The 19,881-nt window shown below is 44.7% G+C and overlaps 1 protein-coding gene across 1 annotated transcript in view; it reads left to right on the top strand.

Moving 5' to 3' along the window:
- Nucleotides 1-19,881, top strand: part of ITFG1 (integrin alpha FG-GAP repeat containing 1) — a 1,448,837-nt gene that overhangs the window by 186,754 nt on the left and 1,242,202 nt on the right. The window contains exon 6 of the mRNA XM_069607059.1: nt 7,366-7,460. Within this exon, the coding sequence (XP_069463160.1) occupies nt 7,366-7,460 (95 nt within the window). The remainder of the gene's footprint in view (nt 1-7,365; nt 7,461-19,881) is intronic.

Here is a 19,881-nt window from a genome sequence, read left to right on the forward strand (position 1 = left end):
AAAAAAAAAATCTAAATGGAATCTCGGCAAACTTAGAGGAATTTTGGGTATAGACTACCTCGTATGTTTTACTTGGTTTTTATCCTTCCAGCTGTTTTTTTTTTTTTTTTTTTTTTTTTAAAAACTTCATGAACTGATGCTTAATTGAAAATCTTTCAACCGGCTGTTGCTTAGATTCATGAATCTAGAAAAGCAACAGTCATTGAAAGGGGTATGTAACAGCCTAATAGGGCATGCCCTGACAATGGAAAGGACAAGACCATACCCCAGACAGATCAAATATGCTCCTTTCAAGAAAGAAATAATTACAAATTAACTAGAGGGGGGCTGGAGGGTGCCAGACTTAGTGATGGGGTGATGTGCACGTTGTGACAAATCAAAGGGATTTGTTCCTTTTCCCCATGAGTCTAGGGAGGTGAGCCTGTGCCACAATACCCTCCCTATAGGTAGAGTCAAGTGGGACCTCACTGGGAGAGACACCCCGTTTGGGGGACAAGGACTCCCATTAGTGTGAAGAACTCTCTCAAGCCAGACATACCATGGCCTACATGGGCTGTTTTAGTATGCCAGAAAATGCAAAGAACCAGAACTGGGACGGAGAAACTCCTTTTTGAATATCATCATCTTATACAAAAGGATAACCTCTCTTTAATGCAGTATGACCCATTCACTAAAGAGTGCATACAGAAGAACGAGAAGAGAATGTAGGGGAGAGCAGATTGCATACGCAAGCTGGGGTAGCCCCGATCCTGCATAACAACTGCAGATGCTGAGGACCAGGAAGCGCATGAGTTTCAAACTTGCTGAAAGCTGCAGAATGGAACGCCAAACTTGCAGCAGACCCGCAGTGAGAGAACCTGAAAAGGGAAACGCAGGAAGAGGTGGTGGCAAGACCACAGTGGGATGTACGTGGTGGACAGGCGGTCCGCATAATGTGGGCGATACTACAGGCAGGAGAAGGTCAGTGTGTGCAGGCGAGGAGCAGAACACAGCGACACTGTAACGAAGCGGAAGAACTAGGCAAGACAGATGGCAGGGAAAGGAAGGTGTCAGTACCTCAACAACTGAGAAGAGGGTTCCAAAGGAAGGTTTCCAAACACTTTCCCTTTCAAGAACAAAGGTAACGGGAAACCTGGGAGCCGTCAAGGGAATTGTTAGATCACGCAGTTTACTCGTCACTGTGGAAACTATGAAACTAACATGATTTTTGAAACAACGTAACTACAAAGATTGTGAAATCCAAGAAGCGATTGTGGAAAAACTGAAGAATAGTTTGTGTGCGAGGGAGCCAATGCATAGAAATACCCTGGCAAAAGTGGAAAATAACTATTGGTAAAATGTTGGACAGTGGGAGCGAAAACCAATTAATGACAATACCCTGGGGGAAAAGGAGAGGGAACTTGTCATTCTGCACCAGACCAAGATAATCCTAGAAAGAAAGGAAGAGGCGAATTAAAGTACAGAGGAATTGGGCAACTAAGCCAAATACAATGTCAAATTGAGCAAGACGTGTAACGCTCACCTGATTCCCTCGAAGGCGCAGGTCTGGCTTCGAGTGCTGGTGCTTTTTCAATGGTGAAGCGCAGGACCCTGAAGATGGACAGGAAGGGCCCTCTACTCTGGCTTCTCTGGCTCGCAGGAATATTCCTCTGTGCGTGAAAAGGGAGTATTACCTACTGACTGAGTTATGCTCAAGCCTCCCACTCTCCTCCAACCCTCCACGATACCCTTCCACGATTCCCCGTGAAGTCTCACCTTAGGGTCAGGAAGGATGAGCTCTCCATCCTGCTTCTGATGCAGGAGCGCGTTGAAACCCAGTTACTTCACTGGATTGAGGATTGATGGGGAGTTCAGGTAAGCTTGACTATTCAGGTAAGGCGCTGTAAAAGTTCTGCTGCAAGTTCAAAAGTCCAAGCTTAATAATAATGTTCATTGTCTTGTTGCAGCAAGCGCTAATGCTTATGTCTTTTTCCCCTTAGGGGCCGGGGTTCGGAATGCCGGAGATATGGCTCCGACCCGAAGTGAAACGTGCAGTTCCAGTAAATGACAGGTAAGTTCTGGATGAGCGCTCGGGTAATGTCTTTGCATTCGCTCATTCAATGTCTGTCTTTTTTCCCCATAGGGGCCGGGGTCCGGAAAATGCCTGGAAGCGGCAAGACCCGAAATGAAATGGGAATGACCCAACAGGTAAGTCTTAGAAGGAAACTGAGCTTTTCCTATTCCCTTCCTTCTCTCACCTCTTATTCTTGTCTTTTTCTCTCTAGGCTCTGGGAAGTGGCTGTGTATCCGGATGATCGCTGCTGAAGATGGAGGAACCCAGGAAAGGTGAGTGAAATGCAGCAATCGTAACGAAATGCTTTTAAAAATGATGTCTTCCCTTTCAGGATCGTCGGTGATGTCTCCGTGGTGCAGATTAGCTGGTAGGTCTCTTGTCTCCCTTTGCAGGTGACCCAGGATGCCGACAGGCGTGGCTGAAGTCCAGATGCAGGAGCTGACGCGGTGAGCGTCCAGCTGCGAGGAGCAGAACAACGCGAAGCGTGAGTTGCTGATCGGGTGTGGTTTAAATAGCTATGGAAGAAGTTCCAAGTGTGTATCCTTCCCCCGATCAGGTATGTATCCTTCCCCGACCACACCGGGGTGGAAAGTAGTCCCACAGGTAAAGTAGTTCCTATTCAGGCCTCGAGAGGGCCTGGATGTGGCAGCATGGTCTGCATCAGGTAAGTGCACATTAAAACACTTGAACACATGTCTAGCTTTATGAGCCTGGCGCCTAAGGCGCCAGGACAGAGGTCCAACATGAGCCTGGCGCCTAAGGCGCCAGGACTGCATCCAAAGGGCCCCCAGCTTGGACCCGCTGGCACTCCCCTGGGGGAAATGATGCCTGCCTCTGGGGTTGCTGGGTCGGACCTGGCTCCTTGGAGGTAGGCATCATGACAGACGAGCACAACTGTCAATATCCAAGAGCGAAACAGTATCGAGGGTAAGATTGCCTACTAAGAATCTACAGAGATACAAGGCCGAGGACAATGGCGCTACCAAAGAAACCGCAAAAGGGAATTCTAGATACTTGAGAAAACTCATTTATCCAATTGAGGAGCTTCAAAGACTGATCAGATGTCCTAATCAGTATCCCAGGTTCCTCCCTATGGATCAGCCAGAGAATTTTTTTTATTACTCTCTGCCCAACCAATAAGGTAAAAGGAATAGTAGAGGAGGGTGCCGCCTGGTACTCAATGGCTGTACAAAATGGAGTCCGTATTAGTATATCACTGATGTAGAAAGAACCAACAACCCTGCCCCCCACCATCCCTTATTCTAATGGTTACCTGCATTGCTGGAATGGAGGGATGAGGTGGAAAAGGACAAGAAAACACTGTACGCGGGAGGCACGAGGGCGCAACTGGGGATGAGGGATGCTATACCTGAGCGGCACGAGGGCTCATCTAGGGATAAGGGTTGCTATACAAAGGTGGCACGGGGGCGCAGCTATGGATAAGGGTAGGTGAGAAAACAAAGTACAAATACCAAAGGGAAGCTCCAGAAGCCAGAGTCTGATTTCCAAAAGTCAGGGGTCCAAAATACTATTCGGCAAATCTAATGGGGTAATCCAATCTTAAAGAAGATGTAGTCAAATCCTAATCAAGAACTCGCCAAGTTAACTGAGAAGCACTGAGCTATGCTCTGAAGGCGCTTAAATAGCTTGGTGTAGCCTTGTCCGGATTCTGTCTCCTCCTATCATATGCTCTGTCACGTGATATTGGGTGTGTGCCTCTGTTGATATATGGGCTGTGCCTGAAGTGCGGCATGGGCGAGCCCTGAAGCTCGGTAGGTGAAAAGCGCATGACATCAGATAAGTCGCAAGAGATTTTTTCGACTTGGATATTATGACTGCTACTCGAAGTACCCTAAGGAAAAGGGAGTCATTCTCCTGACCTTCATTTTCATAAGTGATGGGGGCGGTTAGTATAGTTTTTGGACAGCAGACTGATTTATTTGGGATATTCATGATTGACAAACAAGCACGTAGTTAGTAACATAGGTGGGGACCACCTATAGCAGTAAAGAACGTTGGGCCTTATACTGTTACTTTAACAAAATATCATCCACCATACCATTTGAGTCTGTGTCCTTCTTTGACCCACCACAATGTGTACATGCCTTGCCAAAAATGGAGGACTGATGTTCGAACATAGTAAAAAGGCTGTTTTTTCGAAGCATATAATTTTGGTTCCTTTGGCTGAAACTGCATTGAAGCCTCTGAAAAGTACAGGACCCACTCTGTTTAACGATTTAAAAATGTGGCGCCAAAAATTGTGATTGAATTGACATTAAAATTCACCAAAAAGTGTGCAAATAGGGTGACTGTGTGAATGCTGTAGCTTTTGGCCATGCCTGTTGTGCCTGATCGCAGACGATGCTGAGCAGAAACTGCTGGTAGGTGCCTCACCCCAGTCATATATGGGCGGAAGACATGGCTATCTGGCACTTCTGGTGTGCTCACTCTATAGCCAGGTATGATCATTCGATGGCGGTGCAGATAGGGCTCTGGGTGGTATTGCAGGCACTGTAAGCATCAGTTACTGCTGACACGTATATCTTTACAATTGTTCAATAACGTGATGGTTAACCTTCTGTTAAGGAAACCTTCTAAATACTTTATACACAATTTTGTTTCAAGGACATTGTGGACAATTTAAAACCTAAAAATGATTCATTCGCTCAAAAGTTTCCCAAAATATTTAGTCAATTAAAATGATTAATTACAGACCATTGAAAACCTGTAAGATTACAAATTAATTATTGATTTGATACTTGCTTGCAACAAAATACATCCTGTTAACATCTTTTTACTAAGTATACTGTGATGAATCCAGGAAGATCATCACTTCTCCCCATGGAGGAGCCACCTTCTTTGGGTCTAGGGAGGTGAGCTTGCTATGCTTAACACCCGCTAGGGTACAAGATAAGTGGATCCCTCTGGAGGTGACTCCCCCCTCCCCCACTCCCACTCCCCCCCAGGAGACGGGAAGACCCTAGAGGGGGGTACCAGTCAGCATCCCTCTCTATCTATCTATATTATTTTTTTATGTCACGCCACTCCCCCTAGGCCTCAAGGTGCTCATGAAGACTAATACAAAACATAAAAAAGGTAGGCATTCCGAAAGGTGTTTCAATAGCAACAGGTTGTAAATTAGCATTAACTAGACCGTCCCTCCATCAAACAGCATTGTCTTCAAATTGTTTTTTGAAGAGGTAGTGGAGACATAGCTCTTAAGATCAAGGGGGGGAGAGTTCCAAGTAGTTGGTGCCCATGCATGGAAACTGGTGCCACCAATTTTCTTGAGGATCACACGTGGCTGATGCAACAGCTGGTTACCATGTGTACTGAGGTTCCTTCTTACAGGAGCTCTTTTTGTCTTGGTGGAGAGGTAGCGGGGTGCATTACCCGAAAGGCATTTATACACCAGAACAGTGCCCTTAAATTGTATTCGCTGCTCAACTGGAAGCCAGCGCAGCTTCCTCTTAGCAGACGAAATCTTGGAGCTCCAGCCTAGTCCATAAACTGCTCGGACAGCTCCATTCTGAGCTACTTAGAACTTTTTATATTAGTCTTAGATGTACCCATCAAGAGGTTATTACAGTAGTCCAATTTTGTGGTTGATAGCCTCTGATGGGTACAGACAAATTTGCCATAGTAGATTTATGTAGTAGAAGCATTATGACGCTACCATCTTCATGGAGTATGTCGGGTAGGGGCTAAGATGTATGATAACCTTGTAACTTCTTTAATAAGTGCTGACTCAGCTTCTGAGCCGACCTATGTACAGCCACCATGGAAGACTGATAAACCAGCCCCCTAGAGGAGTGTTGTGGGAAGAAACGATCAGGAGAGTGTCTCCACCAATCCTGCAGAGTTTAACCACTCCAAGGCCCCCACAGAAGGAGTGGCCAGAAGCAGAGAGGAAATGCCAGACCTGGTGTCCCGGCTGGCGGTGCGCACTGAGAGACTGCTGCACGCCAGAAATGGCGAGCAGTCTTGAGGGGCAATGAGGAGGGATTAGATCAGAAGGCCGGGCACAGCACAGACAAGAAGCCATCTACATGTTCCCCACAGCGAGAGAGTAGAGAGTTGCCAACGCAGAGTCCAGTTGACGAGTCGCATAAGCGACTCAATGGCGAGAGGAGGGCCAACCAGACGCCACACCCCTCCTGAGGAGCATTACTCAACATGATCAGGTACCCTGTGGCTCCAATGTACCAAGAGGTGGGTGGCAAAGCGAGAAAGGGGAGAGATCAAAGTGATTCCAGAGTAGGGAGTGAGACAGAGAAAAGCCCTGGAGTAGGGAGCAAAGGAAGATATTCCTGAAGTGGGGAGAACAAAGATAGAGAGAACCCCCAATGGGGGTAGGGTGGACTGAGAAGAAGGAAAGCCCCAAGGTGGGGGAAAGACTGAAAGCCACCCATAGCGAGAAGTGGAAAGGAAAGGAACCCAGATTGGGAGAAGCCACAAAGAGACCTAACTAGAGTCCCGGGATGGCACTCCAGCATGAGACGAAATGTAAAACTAGGCCAGGGCTTATGGTAGAAAAGCATAGAGTTGGGGTTGGTACAAGAAGCCATCCTTTCAATGGGTAGTTACCAAACATATTCCTTGGTTGTCTTTTATTTTCTTTTTAGAAGTAGGGAAAGTGACTAGGGAGTATGGGATTCCAGACCAAGGATTTCACTTTTTGTTTAGACATCCTTATGAGCACCCTTTTAGTTTCTGTTATAGAGTAAGGTTTTGGATTTATAGCTTTGGTAAAGATTAGTCCCTTTTGAGTTTGAAAAGAATAAAAGTCAAACAAATGGTGCCTTCTTGCCCGTCTACTGTTTCTGACCCATTACAGTGCAAAAAGGTTCCATTGCACAATTTTAATATTTCCTATTGCCAGCCATTTTGCGTCCTCCCAAATATTTTTCTACTCATACGCAAAGTGCATACTATGTATTCATCAAAATATTTCACTTCTGGTGGCATTGCCGTTTTTAGTTGTTGTTAGTTTTCAAAAACGCATGTTCTCATTACATGTAGGATAAAAGGAACCTGTAAGTCACCTCGGGGACATTTCCCAACATTAAGCATTAATGCTCGGGCATGTTTTTATGATCATCTAGAAGACCTGATGGGTTGCTTTTCAAAAAGGCATGTATTCCAATATCTGCATGCGAGTGCAGGATTGCCAGGATACGATTTCTTCTTTTGATATATCCTATGTATTCACAGTTTGCATAAATCTAATGTTGGTGTGCTAGTGCATTGAAAACATATGTTGAGTCTCTAGATGTAAGGATTTGAAATTAGATTTTTTTTTTTCCTTACAGGAATTTAAATCTGGATTACACATTGAATGCAACAAACGAAATGTTCATTCCACATTCTCATGCGTTCATAGATTTAAATGGAGACTTTACTGCTGGTGAGTGATTGCCTCTGAAATTTTAATATGTGTTGTAGTACTCTTCTCTGGGGTTGGCATTTAAAAAGTATACTTTTATACGGAAGCTTGCATGCTAATTCTTCTAACAGCCTATGGTTACCTCTGCCTGTAGGATTATGGGAGTGTCAAAGGGTTGGCGACCGTGCAGAGTTGATGCTCTTGGGTTAACTAAAACAATATCCAGCAACTGCCTAACCACCATCAGAGCAATTGACTCCACCACAACATTTGTAAATCTGAAGCTACTGTTACATGGCATTACCAATGGCACAGACAAAATATTTTTGGCACAAGTGCTTTATAGGTTTTGTCAGGATGCCTATGGTTTCTTGAATCTTAACACTGTAAACTTGGTAGGATTTAATTTCTACAGGATTCTCGTCTGTTTCCGTTAGTAGGATCTTCCAAACCTTTCTTTCTCTTGTTTTGTCCACACTTATGTTTTCTCTTGACTCTGCCTGAATCAAGGTTTGTCATTTGAGGGTTGCCAGGGGTTGCAATAACAAACAAAAGGTTTGTGTTTTATTTGTTGGAGGCAGACAGCTCAGCTGCAGCTGATAGCTGCCTGCACTCTTTCTCCGAAGTCCGAGCATCAGCTACATTTACCATGCAGGGACCTGCTGGCGCGGCGCCACCAGCCTCGCCAAGATGAGCTCAACACTGATACAAATGTTTTGGGTTGTTGGTATGGCTTTTGCAGCACTGTCTGCTTCTGCGTATGTTCTTAAGTGCAATGTGCTGGAGTGCCAGAGATCCTGAGCAAGGCACCGTGCATGCAAGAGAGTCGACTGTTTCAAACATCATCTGGGGCACGAGTTGTCCAGTCCGATCCTCGCACAACTGGAGCTCTTTGGTACACAGCAGGTTGTGCCATAGTAAACACCTACAAAGTGCACACACAGGCTGGGCTACTTCAAAAAGTAAAGCATGCAGAGATCTGTTCTGGTAGCCATCAGGGATCTCTGCTGCATGTGTACAAACTAACGCAAGAGTCCCCTTCCCTGCCAGGCACCTAGATACATGTGCAGGCTTTGAATGTTGAACTTGGAAAAGAGGTTGCTTTGATGCCCTGAAACGTTTCTCCAGTAGGTGAGCTGGGGGGGGAGGGTGGGGTGGGGAGGTGTAACGGCATCATTAAGTAGACACAGACAACAGGTTCATGTTTGGTTCTCAAATGTTTTATTAACTTAAAATGCAGGTTGGAGTAAGGCCTATTTTGCCCTATGATGAGGTCAGATTTCCCTACCTAAAGAAAACTAAAAAGTCTGGCAGGAAGTCCAAATTAAAAAGGAGTCTGTGTCCAAAACCTATACTTGCCCTCAAAACTAACTGCATACAATGTGTAGGAATGTCCGCATCAAAATGAATAGTGTTCAGAGCTTCTTCCAGCTTTTGGCTTGTAATCAGCTTTCCCTTCCCCAAGTTCAAAACAGTTCATAAGGTATAAGGGTTCCCTTCTCCAAGAGTTCAATTGTTCCAGCTTTTCGTGAAAAACACAGTACCTTGGGACACTTCCCATCTCTTTGGATATCACTAATTTGCATAGACAGTTATTTTTCTTTACTTGCAAATCACATAACCGGTTGTTGCCAAACCAAGGCTTCTTTATGGATACTTTCATGGACTCCTCCACACAGGGCACTTGGTTAAGGCGCAGTTGTCTGACCACATGGTCCACCATACAGGTGATGCAACCGATATTCCCTCTTAGTAGCCTTGCATCACCAATTGGCCACTGCTTCTTTGTGAGGTTGAGTTGATTCCCCATTGTCACACTCTGTTGACACTGTACCATGGCTTGGTTAGCCATCTTCTGGCTCTTGCTCATACAGGTTTCCTCTTAACCTGTAGTTCCTTGAACTCTGTTAGTTTTGGTTGCCTTGAACTCTTGTAGCTTTGATCAATACTTGGCTTCTTATCTTGTACCCTTCTTGGCGTGCTTTGACTTTGTCAATACACTGCGTTGTAACTGCCACATGCACCACCTTTCTTTCACTCACTTCACGAGTGCTCAACACTGATCTTTACTCTGTTTGATATTCAAAAGTACTTGTTCCGTTATTCAAAAATTACTTTTAATTAACTTTGTTTGTTTGGTATCCAAAAAAACAATGTTGAATGCATATTTGCTTGCCTGCCTGCCCTGTGCTTCCCATTCACTCATTCGTCCTCCCAGTGGCTCTCTGTGGTGTTGATTACCAGCAATGCCTGTAGCCCAGGACTTTTGTGGTGACCATTTTGCTTGGTCTTTGCTTGGTCTTCCATACGCAATCTGCTACTGGCCTCCCGCGTTCCTTAGCGTTGCTTCCTGCTGCATAAACTTTTGGCACCTGGTCTCAAGCGCTCCACTTGCCACGCCACTGCTTGGGAGCTGCTTCCCCAGCTGCTGCCTCAGCTTCCTCGGCTCACACTGCCTGCACACCTGACCCTGCCTCCACAGCTGATTCTATTTCCAAATGGAGGTCTGGTTTTAAAGTGGCCGCCACTAGAATGATTCCAGGAACGATTAGACAGCTCACCATCAGAACGGTAGTTCTGTCTTATTCGTGTTTTCATCCTCCTCGTCCCAGTACAGTAGTGATAAATGTTTGTATTAACAAAAGTAGGCCGACATGGGTCTGTATTAATAAAAGGGGGCTGATATGTGTTAGCCTCCTTCAAATGAGGTTGAGTCTTCCTAGTTGGTCTCTTCCTCCTCTCCGTGTTGAGGGAATGTTTCTGAGGGACAGTTTGAAGGGAAGAAAAGGGAAAAGGTTGACGGTAGCCTACTAAGGCTTGAGGGTTCAGTGTGAAAAGGGAAAAGGGATCCTATGTCTCAACCAAGGACGTCCTCTCTCCACTCCCCAAGTTCCCTCTTACTAGGGGAATCTTCCCTCGCATATCCACCCCCAGGGTCAGGATCCAAAAGCGATGATCTTTCCCTTGCCAACTGAGAGGAGGTTCCTCAGGGGTGGGGGGGGTGGGGAGGGGAGGAGTCGGGATGCCTTCAGGTTTCTTCAGATGCGAGTGGAGGGGATTTGGGTGACTAGGAGAGGGACGGAGAGAACAAGCAAGATGGGTGAAAAGAGGGAGGGGAAAGGGAGCGAGTCTGGCAAGGGGAGTCCGTCTCTCAGACATTGCCTTGAAGTGTAAAATGCATATTTTGTATGTGAGGCTAACAATCGCGTAAATAACTAAATGCATTGACGTGGTGGTTCACTTTTGAGATGAACACCTATATTGGTGCTTACAAGCACTCACAAATCTCAATAATTTTCAAACCGTGGAGTCTACATAATTACCTCCTAACCAGATCTTATTTCGAACTGTATTTCCCATGAAGAGACCAGTGACCGTATTTACAGCTTTATTTACAGCATGGCATACATACGTGGCTGTGGTAAAAATTGCTTTTCTTGAAAATGTTTGTGTGTTTTTATGATATATTTGCACAGACTTAACTACATTCACTTGTTTTATACTTGTTCTCTTCAATCTGTTTTGTAATATATTTTCTAAAATGTTCTGGAACTATTAAATCGGCGCTAATCAAGTTAAAGGTTTCAATCCTTGTAAGAGCTCCAGTGGGGATAATGCACCTATGGCAGGCATCGGTGTAAATTGCAGCTCTTTCTCCATTTCTCTCGTGTTCTCCCTTTCTCTCCTATACACTCCCTATCCCTCCTAAACTCACTCTCTCCCACAAATAAAAACCCTCTTGCGCGCACCTTCTCTCATATGCTCTCTCATGGACCCTTATTACCTTACACTGACGCTTCTAAGCAAGATGTCACCCACCTTGGACTTATTGTCACCCGCTGTTATTTGCCACACTTCTCGCACTGTGAGCATGAAGGTTTGTTTTGGACAGAAATGCATGTTGATTAGGACAAGCCTTATGATTCTGGGCACAGCCAGCGTGAGGAAGTGTTTTTCAGGGAAAGTGTGTTGCAGGTTGTCCCCTCTTGATGTGTGCTGTTGGTTTCCTTGCAGGTACCAATTGTAATTTTTCAGCGGTTCTCCTGCAGAAACATTTGTAGATTGTGTAGCTTCTTGTTCCGTTTTTCTGTGGTGTGGACTGTGGAATGCGCCATTGCACCTCACAGCCCTTTTCGTTTGGGCCCATTCGAGGAAGGGCTTTGCACATCTCCACTTTGAGGATTCGCCAGCCCATATTGGGAACATCATTTGGTTGTGCGTTTGAGTGCATGTCTGTGTGGGTTGCATGAGGACAGACCTCTTGGCTTCGGTCTGTCTCTGGAGGGAAGCAAGTCTAGGGTTGTTATTTTTAAAAACATTTTTTATAGGGGATTAAATGGCCTCCGCTTTTTCAAAAACGTGCAGCGCATTTTCTCAACCATCTTCCCAGGTGTCTTTGTTTCGATGCCTAGACTTGTTTGATGTCCCAGCCCGACCCTGTACCTGGTTATGGGGGAGGGCTTTGATTTATTTATTTTTTAAGTCTGCTAGAGTGACTTCAAAAAGAAGTAATTTCATTTTGAAATCCAAACCCTCCTGCCCTACAGGACATGCAGCTCTCGGACTCCTCTGCTCTGCTGCGCTCGACAGGAACCACCTATGAATGACAAGGAAGAGGGATTTGGAGGTAATGCTGAGCTGGGGAGCTGATTTTGGGGGTAAAAGTAAGAATAATTAGCGTTATAACCTGTCTAGCCATTCCTTACTGAGTCATGGCATATTTTCTGCAAATAGATAATGTAAGCATCATAAGTGCTATTATGTGGCTAGACTAGTATTTCTAGCCGTGTGTTACTGTGGCTTGACACTTGGCAAAGTATATTTTTCTGGGCATCTATGATAAAGTAAGAATGATAAGTGTTATTACGTGTTTAGATTGGCATTTTGGTGCAGGCCATCTAGAATTTCTTACTGTGGCATGGCTTTTTTTTTTTAACTCTGCATCCTCAAGGCTACAGCAAACATGATAGATGCAGTGTGGCCTACATTGTGCAGCCAGTTTTTGCACGTTTTATTATTGTGGTATTGCATTTTTAATAGCAAAGCGGTAAGATAGCTCAGCGAGTTGAGCGCTCACTACTGCGATCTACGTGTGATATGCAGGTTCGAATTCTGGCAATGCCAACTAGGCTTTTCATTCTTCCCACGTTGATAAATGCGTACCAACCTTGGTTGAGGATAATTTTATGTAAATATGTGCTATGTGTAGCCATTTGGCAAAAGAGCTATATAAATAGCAAATATCCTGAATCAAAGCATTAATGCTCCTGTGCACTGTTGGTGAATTGCATCTATTGGATTTTTAGATATTGTAATATCACAGCATATGGTAATGTAGGAGCTCTACTTATATAATGACAATATTGGGCATACAGCTCTAATTGGCATAATATGGAAGTAACTGGCCATACAGTGCTGAAGTGATATATCCATGGCAGTGCCTTGGCCTATGTATGTTTATTTATAAAGCGCTCCAAAACCTGAGGTATCTAGGCGCATTGCAGGTTACATGGTTACAAGTTACAGTTTATACAACATACGGGAGCAATTACATAGCAAGGTATACATATAGATTTTAAAAATGTTTTAGGGCAGGCAGTTACAACACAGGATTTTGTTACTTACAAATGTACAATAGTCATAAGAGAGGTGGCCTGGTTAAGGTTGCACATCTGTAGTCACAAGCCAACTTTTAGTTTGGCTTCTGAAGCTGGAGAAGGAATGGTCTGATCTTACTGTTGTGGGTAGTGTATTCCACAGTTGTGCTGCCCTGCTTTCTTGAGCTTCTATCTGGGGACCTTGAGGCAGAATGAACGTTAGATTCCGGTAGGGCAAGCAGATATGTTTCTGGCAAATTTATCCACTAAGTATTTAGGAGCCAAGTTGGCTAGGCACTTGTTGGTCAGTGTTAAAGCTATGAAGTGTGTTCTGTCCTTAACTGAAAGCCAGTTAGTATTGCGCCTAGTCTCTGAGATGTGTTGCATCCTTGGAATACTTAACGCAGTTCGTAGGGCATTATTTTGTAAGATTTGTAGTTTATGGATATTTTGTTTGCTCGAATCGAGATAAAGTGCATTACAATAGTCTAGTTTCGTAAGAACTAGCGCTCTGCCTAGGGTAATGCAGCTGGCTGTAGACCGGAAAGGTTTACATGCGTGGATTTACTTGCATGTATAAGCTGTCGCTGATGCAGTGGCATTGACTTTCCTATGTAGGTTCAAAGCTGAGTCTAGATGGAATCCTAAAGTCTTTACCACTTTGGCAACTTTGATGACGATACCATCGATGTTGAATGACTGGAACTGGCAGTTATGCTTGTTCAGTCTGGTTGCTACTCAAATGAGGAGCTCAGTCTTGTCATTCAGACAGAGGCCATGCATGTCTCAATCATGAGGTAGATTTTATTTACAAGAGCAGAGTCAGTGTCATAATCACCCGAAATGGGAATGAGAATCTGGGTGTCATCTGCATAGTTAGTATAGGTGACACCCAGATTATCTAGATCCTCGAACAAGGGCTTTGTGAATATATTGTACATTGTGGGCGATACACACGACCCTTGTGGTGCTCTGCAGGTTATGGGAACTGGCTCAGTCGATGCAGTGGGAGAGCAGACTCTCATTGAGCCATTATCCAAAAAGGATCTAATCCAGGCCGTCACTTGGGGTGAGGGGAGTGGGCCGCTGTGGATAGGTGATTGCTAAGCACTTTGTGGTCCACTAAATCAAAAGCGGTTGAAAGATCTAGTAGGAGGAGAGCCAATTTCCCTTGGTCTTTTAGCTCGTCCATGGCGATTCTATTGGGTCTAACCCCATCACATCATGACCCCATCCATTGCATCTGAAGGCAGCACTCTTGTTAAAATGTGGTTGGCTGGGAATTTTAATTTGTCCTGAGACCCCTATGTACATAGGAGAGCGGGGGAATCGATGGGAGGGAAAGAACCCTCCGACTGCCTGCTGCAGAAGATTGATCGTATGGCCCTTGGGAAATTCTCAAGGGTAGCGATAGGGGGGGTGTACGTATTTTTCACATGTCCATGGGTCTATGTCCAGAATCGATTTTTATTTGGGTTTCTGCTACTTATGGGCTGGGTGGGTAATATAGACCTCTGGACTATTTCCCTGTCAGATAATGCACCACTTGTCCTGACAATTGCGACTCAGACAAGTGGTCTCTGAAGATGAACGTTTTCTGCAGAACTAGTGAAACATTCCGTTTTTGCTGAGGAAATCGCGGACCAGATAAATCTCTTCTTTTCAGAGAATGGGACGTCCTCTGGGATTCTTATTAAGGTAGTCATACTGGGAGAATTTTTAGCATTGAAAGTGAGGAGGGATAAGCAGTGCGGTGCAATGGAAATAGAATTGGATGAGCAGTTGAAGGTAACAATGATAGCGTTTTAACAAAGAAAAAATCGAGGCCGATGCAAAAGGCGATTCGGTCTATCCAGGGTCACTTGGGTCTAATTTGCATGCTTTGTGCAGAGTCTTCTTTGTTATTTGGAAAGCAAAGGTATTATGACAGCGCAAACACGGCAGACCGGTTATTGGCAAGGCAGTTATGAGTGAGCATGGCAGCTCAGAGAATTCTAAAGTTAAAAGTAGCAGCAGGCCCATGGTCACTGACGAGGAGTCCATAGTGAGTCATTCATGGATTTTATGAAGCTCTATATACTTCGGAGGTCAGTGCTTCCACCATGCATACAGATTTTTTCGAAGGCCTGGCATTACTGAAACGGTCAGTTGCAAAGAGAGAAACAGACATAACCGAGGAAGAAATTGCAAGGGCGATTAACTCTCCCACTCAGGGTGCTTGGGCCGGACTTATTTTTTGCCTTACTCTATCAGAAATATGTCTAAATTGCTCCCATGGCTGACCCCACTATTTAATTAATTCAAGGAAGAGGGGGGGCATCACACTCTCCATGGATGAGGCCATGGTAGTGATATTTACGAAACCACGGAATGATCCAACGACTTGTGGGTCTTATAGATCCAATGCGTTAATGAACGGCAAGTTATTTGCTAAAGTTTTGTCGACTGTCTATCCCCATTTCTCCCTAAGTTAGTAGCACCTGTCAATCTGACTTCATTCCTACCTGAAACATTTGATAATGTTAGGCGAGTTTGTCATCTGATCGAAAAGGTTGCGCGCACAGAGACCCCGGACATTTTATTATCGCACAATGCTAAAAAAGCGTTTGGCCGAGTTGAATGGTCTTTCCTTTTTCACACGCTTGAATGTATGGGGTTTGGGACAAATTTGATTAAAATTGTCAGAGCGAATTATAGGTTTCCTTCCACGAGAATGTCCATTAACGGATGGTTGTCCTGCAGCATTCCTCTTACCCGGAGCACCAAACAGGGTTGGCCACTCTCTCCCCTACTTTGTGTTATATTTAGAAAAAAACATAGCCTATTTTTGGATGTCAAAACCAAAGGGTGTCTCGGCCGCTAGTCCTCTGGGACTGTCATCCAGGTGGCCAGGACATGGCCATCGCTTTTGGATCCAGTTCCTGGGGGCGGACCAGTGCGGAAGGATCACCTGGGTGAGGGGTCCTCAGGCAGTGGGGGCGAGGCGACTGATGGTGAGACACAGTATTCCCCCCTTTCCCGTACCCATGACTCCTCTGATATCATAGGATTCTCCGATGACCCAACTCGCCATCCCCTTTTCCACACAAACACTGGTCCGAGGAAGAGGGCCACTGCGAGTAATGAGGCTAACCATAACACATCCCAGTGGACATGTCTCGCCAATCTGGTCAGGCAAAGTCAGGCACTTGACTTTAATCACATACATCTGATACCCATTAGCTCTCCCCACACAAATAAAAGGCGCAACATAGAGACACACTCTAAGCAAGGTGGAACACGAGAAGCAGCAAAGCTTCCTACTGGAGCAGAACGTCGGATCGAGGGACAAGAGCCAGGGGTGTAGGAACCCAGGAGTTCTCTCCAGGAAGTTGTTGCCTCCAAAGAATCATAAGGGATACGTGGAGAAGGCCAAATTCCACACAAGAAGACTGCATTGTGTTTCGAAGGCACCTGCGACCCTCTCGGGTGAACGACAGAGTTGGGTAGGCGAGGCCAAGCCTGTGGTATTAACCTTGACTCGTGAATCAAAAGGAAAAGACGAGAGGAATGCACACAGCCGGTGAGTTGGTCAGCGACATGAAATACCAGTGTGTGTTAAGAGAAGATTGAAGTTGCAAATGTATATTACACAATTGAAGGGTGCACGCATTTGGATGGAACGCGAAGGAAGGCAGACCTGTGGTGAACTTTTCTGTGGTGAACTTTTAAATTGCTGATAACTGTAAAAGCCAGTGATACGAGTACCGTTTGGTGCACCAAAACTAAGTAGCCCACACGACAAGTCTTAGCGGAAGGTGACATTTTTATTAATAAGAAATGAAGTGAATAAACTTTAAAGAACGTGATGATTAAGATTGACCCCAACAAAAGGGGAAGTAGAGACTGAATATAGAACTCTTGTGCTTATGAGATCGAACTCCATAGACCAAGAAATACAGGGGCAAATAACACAGGAGTGTGAGTTGAAGGGAAATTCCAAAGGGTCCTGCGAAGGTCTACAATAAAAGCCTTGCACATTTGAAAGTCTTTGACATCAGGAAAAGGTCTGAGCCCCACTGAGGGAAACCAGAAGTGAAGTGTGATAAGTTAGGGGAACGGAACACTAATGAAGGTGAATAAAGCTTTGGGAATGAACCCCCACACCCCTGCGCAAGTGCTGTGAATGAGAGGTCTGAGCCCGATCGAGTGAGGCTGACTTGAACTTTTGGTTGAACTGGTTTTTTTTTTTTTTTTTTTTAATTTTTACTGTGAAAGAACTTAACGCCACAAAAGTGTTTTTTAACGTGGAAAGCCAGGCGAGCCTCGAATAACCTTTTGAATTGCTTTGTTTTGAGAACTTGACCCAGTGTGTCATTCTGTCTACGGGGACCACCTTACTCCGTGCTGTCCAACGTGGGGAGGAGAGCTGACTCAGCCACTTTGATTCTTTGTATTTTTCCACTGATTATCTTTGCATACATATTCCCCATTATACACTTTTTTGTGTAAGAGGTAGTGCAGGTATTAGGTTTTGTAGAATAGGCTATTTTGATTTGACATACTGACTAGGACTGTGTTTTCTTTATTTGATGGTAGAGACTACTCCCATCCTAGCTATAGGGCAAAGTAGGAGCTTTCCCAAAACCAGAGAATTGAATAAAGGTTTTACAAATCGTACCTTTTCTGTTAGCGTCATACTTGTTATACCAGATGACAAGAATCTGAATACAAGATACATTGGACATACATCTGCGTGTTTCTGTTTTTGTTGGATCACAATCAGTCATCTTATTGACAATTCCTTTGAAATAGTGGGAGTCTAGCAGCGCAACATACTTAGTGGAGCTCAACCTTTCTGGGTTTTGTTATCTATTACTTCTAGGTTGGAGGTGCCTATAGCTCCACTTCCCTGCAGCCGCTAGTGATTTGTATTAGTTTCACAGTTCGAATTCAATTGGCCCAAGCGCTGTCACGTTCTGGTAAACCTCAACATATGACTGTTTAGGAGTTTTCACCCTTTTTTGCCAGGTGGCACTAGCTGGGCAAGTTTGTATTTTTCAATATATTCATGGCTAACATGGCTGAATATCTTGTTAGTAGAGAAAGAGACAGGATTGCATTGTTCTCTCCCAAGGGCATTCCAGGTAACGCTTTTGCTAGTAGTAGTTCTAAACCTGACACCCTTGCTAACAAGTTTTTCCGACTAGAAAGATTATCTAAATGGGAAATAAATAAATTTTGGGAAAAAGTATCTTTAGCCAATTACATGGAACACAGTATGATCCCTAGAGGCCTACGCATACTTATTTTTCCCGATTTTACTAATGATGAGGATAGGGATCTCGCCCAGGAATGGGAGGAGAACCTTACACTGGCAAATCATTCTGGCTAATGACAAGAATCTGAATACAAGATAAATTGGACATACATCTTCGTGTTTCTGTTTTTGTTGGATCACAATCAGTCATCTTATTGACAGTTCCTTTGAAATATTGGGAGTCTAGCAGCGCAACATACTTGGTGGAGCTCAACCTTTCTGGGTTTTGTTACTTGTTATACCATGCCTCCCTTACAGGGGATAGAATTTGGTAGGGTTGTGCATAAGGTCATTGCATTTGCTGATAAGTTGATAGCGCTGATGGATCCTGACTAGTCTTTGGTGGCATTGACAAAGGTATTGGGGGACTTTAGGGGCCATAGCGGGGTTAATAATAAACATGCAGAAATTGGAAATGTTAGAATTGGCGGGTATGCGAAGAGTTGGTCCGGTGGCTGGATGGACCTTTGCTTTTACCAGGGTGGAAGGGTCTGTTAGATACTTGGAGGTTTCAATCATTTACTCTCCTACTCTACTGTATGAGGCCAATTTCCTCGCATTATTGACCTCTATAATGGCGGAACTACGAAAATGGAACCCACTCTCAATCAAGTGGTTGGGCCACATGGCTATGGTCAAAATGGCGATTTAACCAAGAGTTCTCTTTTATTTTCAAGCTCGCCCCGCACTGGTTCCCAGATCTTCTTTTTTTCAGGCTCTGAACGGAGACATGACTGGCTTCATATGGTGCGATAGGAGACCTAGAGTGGTTTTGAAAACGCGAATGGCCCCTTCCAATAGGGGAGGATTCGGCCTCCCTAACTTTATAAAATACTCCAAGCAGCTCTGCTTCGGGTCATCCGGGAGTGGCTGTCACGGGATCGGTCCAAGCTCTGGGTGGAAATGGACAGAGCTGCCACAAGAATGAGAAAAGTAAAAGACGGCAAGAGTGAACCCGTAGGAGGGATGCCAGAGAAGAAGGGTCCGAGCCCGACAGAGGGAGATCCAGGGATTAAGCGATCACCCAAGTACTAGCAATTAAGAGGGATAAGAGTATGATGGAGGGAGATCCAGGGGTAAAGCTATTATCCAAACTTCAAGTAAGAAGAGAACTGACATATTGTATGGAATACAATTGTGAAGGGTCAGTGCCCAGAAGATGGGGAGCTAGGGGTGCACCCATCACCCAGCGAACATTGGAAAAGGACTTTCATTTGGTTAAAGGAACTTATGTTTTTGTTAATTGAACACGTCAGGCCCTCGAAGGCAAGAGGATTTCAAAGGAAACGAGACTTACAATCTTGAGAACTGCCATTGGAACTGTAGTCTTGTGCTGGAGAAGCCCGGGACTGTACTGTGCATCAAGCTCCCATCTTAGCACATACTCAAAACGTGGAGAAGTGAGACCCAAGCTACCGCATGCTGACATGTTATTTGAGAACACTTCTTTCTTTTCTTGAGAACTATCCCACACCCCTTTGTGTATTAGTTGTAAGGTTTGGCAATAGGTTTCTTAGTATAGGCCCCTTATTATTTGACACAACGC

The sequence above is a fragment of the Ambystoma mexicanum genome, chromosome 1p, assembly GCF_040938575.1.
Source record: "Ambystoma mexicanum isolate Mex_15411 chromosome 1p, UKY_AmexF1_1, whole genome shotgun sequence".
Classification (NCBI taxonomy): domain Eukaryota; kingdom Metazoa; phylum Chordata; class Amphibia; order Caudata; family Ambystomatidae; genus Ambystoma; species Ambystoma mexicanum.